A 6,000-nucleotide genomic window follows, 5' to 3' on the forward strand; every position below is an offset into this window, starting at 1 on the left:
TAAGAGACTATCTGGAAAGGCAAGTTGAGTTTACAGCGGTGGCTTGATAGTGGCACTACATCATTCAAATCTACCCACTAGCATGCACACACAGGCCTGATTATTTGGGAAACAAAAGGACATGAATATTTGATTTATTTTAAAACTATTTTGAGGTCTTTACACAATGAACATCCTAAAACTTTACCCTAAAAAAAACCTGCAACCAACCAGCCCTAGTCACTAAATATATCTGGTGACTGTTTGGTGGCCTTCAGGAAATGAACTGGAGTCCCTAGTCTAGATCTCACTGGACAGGTGCCTATAACACAAAACTATCCATCAAAATCAACCTCCTTACAGTCTCTACGAAGTGGCATCTGAACTGTACATCTCAACCCAATCACAAGGAATGGGTGTGGAAGGCTTACCCAGGGCTGGGATGAGTCAGTGTACTTGGGCACTGTGGGGGAGAAGCTTATTATACTGCTGCTGCCCATACTGATCCTGTTTTACAGAAAAACTGACATCAACCTCCAGGTCTGTCAATCTAACACCTTTCACAAGCACTAATATTCACTTAACATTTAAATTAAAGTTTTGGGCTGTTAAAAATACTAGATGAGTGTATTTTTTGGAAAAAGACCAAAAAAGCAAAGGCAATGATCACAAAATGCTCCATGTGCTTTGACAGGTATGACAAACCTCTGATTTGGTGTTATGAGAAGAAAGACGATAGAGCTGGCACTGCACTACATAAAAACCTGCCATGATATCAGACTGGACAGAAAAGACAAACAAACATAGGAAATCAAACTCCAAAATGTGTGTAATCCTAGCCTGGGTGGGTTGTACGTCCCTCTGACAGACACCTGGCCCCTGTTTTTGTTCCTTAGGTTTTGGCAACACTTGTATACTTGTCATGCCAGTAAAGCCTTACTGAATTTGAAGTGGATTGAGATATTGGCCTATGGAAGTTAGACACCAGTTTTCACATCAGCTGCCTCTCACACCCAAAGGGAAAGAAGTGAAAACTTCGCACGTTCCCAAACTGGTATTTCAAGTTGAAGCAGGGTCGAGGATCAACTCAGCCTGATGTACTGAAAGCGTTAGAGGAAATCTAAGGGTATTCTCATCCTAAAATGCAATCCTATTTCCTCATCATAATGAAGGAGATGGTGTTAGTCAATTTCTTATATGGGCTGAAAGTGGAGTCATCTTCCCTGTAGGAACTTAGAGAGGTTTCCCTATGTGGGGAGCTGGAGGCCAGCCTCCTCACCCCAAAGCTCACACAATCCTCAACAGGCTTAAAGCGCAGAGAAGTCCCTGTTCTCCCTTCTCCTCAGGGACTCAGCTGGTTCTTGGAAACTAGATGGGGAGAGTCTCACTCGGTTTTCAGGTTAGAAATGGGTCTGGGATGGTGAGGAAACAGACTCTGGCTTCACTGATGGGGAGATGTGTCCTGAAGATAGTCAGAGGGATCCCACAGATGTGGCGGGGAGATGGGGTCCCCTGCCTTTTGGCCGCCAGAGTGGAAGGGGGGCACTCTCTAGACAAGACCCCATGACAGTCCTAAAAGAGAGGGGATGAAAACCACGGTCTCCCCGCCCCCACTACTGGCGGTGGGAATGGAGGGTTAACGAGGCGTGGCTGTCCCTCTGCCAAGGAGCCGTCCCAGGTCCCCCCAAGACCGGAGCGGGGCAGAGACCTGCTCTCTGGGCTCCGTCACCCCACACCTCTGGGTCACAGCACACATGGAGGGAGAGTCCCCGCCCCGGGGCCGGGCCGGGCCGGGCCGGGCTTCCCCGGCCCCTCATCCGGCCCTGGCAGGGGTGGCACGGAGGGGGCGGGCAGAGCCCGGGGGCCTTGCTCCCCCCGCCCCCCCCCGGCCCGCGAGGCGGGGGGAGGAGACGGGCCCAGGCACTTCCCCCCCCATGTGTGGTGCGGGGGGGGGTTCTGCAATGCCCCCCCGGGCAGGGAGGGGTGCGGGGGTGTCCCCGGGCTGGGGCTGGGGGAGGGGGCTCGGCCCGGCGCCTGACCTGGCTCTCGGCCGCGGGGATGCCGGACTCCAGCTCGCAGAGCGCCCGGAAGTTCTGCAGCTCGAAGTCGGCGTCCACCTGCAGCGAGAAGGTCAGCTCGGAGCGGTCCCGGCGCAGGCAGAAGACGGTGAGCAGCATGGCCGGGCCAGGACGGCTCGACTCCGACTCGGGCTCCATCCGCCCGTCAGTCCGTCCGTCCGTCAGCCCGCCCCGCTCTGTGCCGCCAAGCGCCCCGCCCGGCCCGAGCCCGCTGTCGTAAACGCTGTCGCGCGCCGCCCGCCGCTGCCGGAAGTGGAGGGAAGGGGGGGAGGGGTCAGTCCAGCCGCTTGGTGGCCGTTGGGCGGGAGCCGCCAACCCCGCGCCGGAGCCTCCCTCAGCCGCGCCTGTCGCTGGGCGGCCCCCCGGGCACTGGGGCCCGGCCCCGCTTCCGCGCCTCAGCCGCAGCTTGCCTGCCCCGGGCGCTGGGCAGAGCAGCGCTACGCCGGCCGGCTTCAGTTCTTCGCCGCGGGTCCTGGTGAGGCGTTCTCTCACACACACAACACCACACACACACAACCCCACACACAACACACACACTTCCTGGCCGGCTTCGGGCCGCCCCCCCCTTCCCCGCACCGCAGTAACGGGGATTGTGTTCCCTTCTCGGGCAGAGACCAGCCTTCCTCTCAGAGCACCCCTGCGGGCGGGAGTGGCGGTTGGAAAGTTTCCCCTGGGCGGGCGGGGGGCGCTGGGGTGGGTTACCTGGGGAGGGGGATGGGTTACCGCGGGAGGGGGCGCTGGGATGGGTTACCGCGGGAGGGGGGCGCTGGGGTGGGTTACCGCGGGAGGGGGATGGGTTACCGCGGGAGGGGGGTGCAATCTCCATCCCTAGAGGTGTTCGAGCAGAGGCTTGGCACAGCCCCGGCTGGGAGGGTTTAGTCGGGGTTGGTCCTGCTGTGAGCAGGGCTTGGACTAGATACCGCCTCAGGTCCCTGCCAGCCCTCATCGTCTATGATCCCGTGAATCCTTTCCTCCCTGCTGCAGCTGGTTTCTCCCCGGAACATGGGGGCAATTAAAGGTCAGCCCCTGTGACTGGACTCAGATGTCTCTACAAAACCTGCGGTAACCTCTTTTCAGCTCATAGGGGAAAAGGGCCTTCACCGTTCTAGGACAGATCTACCCCACTGCATGCCAGGATCCCATAGGACTGCTCTCCTACAGTTTTCGAGTCTGACTTCATCACAATGTCCATATCCCACCAGCTGCCAAAACCAAACCAGTGCTGATGGAGGGGGTTACTCGGTGTGGCTTGGACTATCCCCGTTTCTGATCTTGTCCTGCCACAAGATTTGGAACAGCTGATGAACATGCTGCAAAATGAAAAAGTCAGTCTGGTGTTCTTCATCCACAGCACCCACCTTTCACTTCTCTCCACCAGAGCTGAGGTCTGTACAGAGGCTGCTGAAGCGCCTGAAACATGGCGGCAGCAGCTGCTGAGATGTGTCCATATCTTTTGAGCATCCTCCAGCAGTCTATGATGTGACGCAAATATTTTACAGTAGCCAGCTGCTCAGTGTCTCAGTGATTATAACATGGAGCTGGAGGGAGCCAATGGCAGAGTGATGCTGGGGTACATCAGACAGCCAGAAATATTCAGTCCCATTGAGATCAAGCCTCTGCTGTAGTAGATGCTGAACATATGTAGTAAAGAAGTCACAGCCTCAGAAAGCCTATATTCAATTCTCCTGTAAGGCTCCTCCCCCTACAGAAAAATTCGTGGTGTTAAGACCAGAGGGGCCCAATAGATCATTTAGTCTGACCTCCTGTCTAACACAGGCCATTACATTTTACTCAGTTACTCCTCTAGTGAGCCCAATAACTTGTTTAGCTAAAGCAGATCTTCCAGAAAGGCAGCCAGTCTGGATTTGAAGATAAAGATATGAAGAATCCACAATCCCCCTTGGGAATTGGCAACAATAGTTAATCAACCCTCCTGTTAAACATGTGTGCCTTATTTGAATGTATCTGAATTTAATTTACAGCATTTGTTCTTGTTCTGCCTTTCTCTGCTAGATTAAGGAGTCTTTTAGTACCTGGTGTTTTTCTCCTTGAAAGTACTTGTAAAACAATCAAGTCACCTCTTGATCTTGGTGATAAACTAAGCAGATTGAGCTCCTTAAGTCTTTTACTGTAAGACATATTTGCCAGCCTTTGAATAATTTTTGTGGCCCTTATCTGCACCCTCTCCCCACTGATATCTGGCCACATTCATCACCAACATATATGTTAAATTACTTACTAGATAACAGCAGCATTAACAAGTTAGCATATCTTGCTCTCCTGCATCAATATGTCTGTCAAACTACACCTTGCACACTTAAATCCTGTTAATTTAGCCAGTTCTGTTTAGGAGATTGCAGAGTTTAGAAACACCATCAGAGTTTTGCATGGCTTCTGATGTCCACTACAATTCTGGTGGATGTTACACAGTGGTGCTGCCACTTATTGTCCCAAACTCATTGCCATTATAACCATTATAGGGCATCCTATCTCAGTGTATTCTTCCTTGAGCATATCTTTGGCCCCAGTCCTGTAAACAGATCAATGCAGGTGAAACCCCAGCCTCACTGAAGTCACTGGGCTCTGTGTGGGCACACGGTTATAAAACGGATTATAAATCTGGAGCTTTTGATTGTATTTTTGTGAAAGATTCAAGTTGTGATTCTAGATGTAAGACAAGCACCAAGAACTTATCCTAGTGAAGTTCCATGATGTTTCTGCTTTATACTCACTGTACCAGCTAGCTTAACGGAGGAACAGGTCATTCAGGGGCCTTGACTGAGCTCAGAACAAAAATGAGTTAGTTAGTGGCTCATCTGGGATTAAATTCCATTATCCTCTAAACTCTGCATCCACTGCAGTCACAACAAAAGTTCATAGCCCACCACTGGCTTTCTAATGACCCCTAAAGTGCATTTATTTAGGGCTTTGGATTGCATTTGCTGCACAGATCAATTCTGCATTGGCTAAACTCCTTACTATGTGTACTTTGAGGCTTACTTTAGAATGTCACAAGAAGATTAAGTGCCTTCCTTGCAAAAGAAACACATGGAAAATTAGGAATTGTCGATTAAAAACCCTACTAAGATTTAAAAACAAAAAAAAGTCACAAAAGCAATCCTGAGACTTTTAAACACAAACTTTTTTTGGCCATAATGGGGATATGGCACATACAGGAAAAATGACACAGAGATTGACAGTTTCTCCAAGAGCAGGCATGCTGCCACAGTCACAACCAGGTGCAGGAACAAAAGTGCAAGTTGCATTATTACCCACTCCCCCTTAGTAAGAAGAGTGTGGATGTTGGCTATCAGAAGCAGGTGAGTTAGGACCTCTAAGCTGTTACAGAGGGAAGGAGGGTGGGTTTTTCCCTAATTGATTGCAGGAGTCTGCTTTGCTGGCAGAGCAAGGTGTTAGGAACTTCCTCTCCTCCACTACCTTAGCTCTTCAGCTCTCTGGAGAACTTGAACTCTGGCAGCAGCTGATGGAGTCATCATACCCTGTCTGAGGCATTCTCTGACATGGCTCTATGCCCTAGTGCTCAGACATAAGATTTTAGATCAGTATGTCTGAGGGTATCTTTTTCTCCCCCCCTCCAAGTGCATTCCATCCATCTTTCAAAAGAACCACCTCACAAAGTTTGTCTGATTTGTTTGTTTTGCCAGAATACTCCCCTCTGACCACAGATGCAAAACAGCCTTGTAACGGGAACCTCACTACAACATTAACTCTGGAGATAGGGTCATCTCCCTATAATATGGAATATCCATGTTTTATATCATTGTTCCATCTCAAATAGTTTCCAACACGGACAACGTATTCCGTTTCTGAAAAAGTTCATGTGGCCAATTCAAAACCAGCCCTAGCTTTACTGTATGTAAACAAAAAATGTGTGTTCCTCTAGGAAGCCTCACATTACAAAGTCAGACACTTCAGCAGAAGG

General features: G+C 50.6%; 1 protein-coding gene across 3 annotated transcripts in view; it reads right to left on the reverse strand.

Moving 5' to 3' along the window:
* The window catches only part of DDI2 (DNA damage inducible 1 homolog 2), a 33,034-nt gene extending 30,820 nt beyond the window's left edge, over nt 1-2,214 (reverse strand). For all 3 annotated transcript variants that reach the window (XM_067566264.1, XM_067566266.1, XM_067566265.1), the window contains exon 1: nt 2,019-2,214. In XM_067566264.1, coding sequence (XP_067422365.1) covers nt 2,019-2,195 — 177 coding nt within the window. In that variant the 5' untranslated portion in view covers nt 2,196-2,214. The remainder of the gene's footprint in view (nt 1-2,018) is intronic.
* Between the last annotated feature and the right edge of the window lie 3,786 nt (nt 2,215-6,000).

The sequence above is a fragment of the Emydura macquarii genome, unplaced genomic scaffold, assembly GCF_026122565.2.
Source record: "Emydura macquarii macquarii isolate MOO-44397 ecotype Brisbane River unplaced genomic scaffold, CSIRO-AGI_Emac_v2 contig_2768, whole genome shotgun sequence".
Classification (NCBI taxonomy): domain Eukaryota; kingdom Metazoa; phylum Chordata; order Testudines; family Chelidae; genus Emydura; species Emydura macquarii.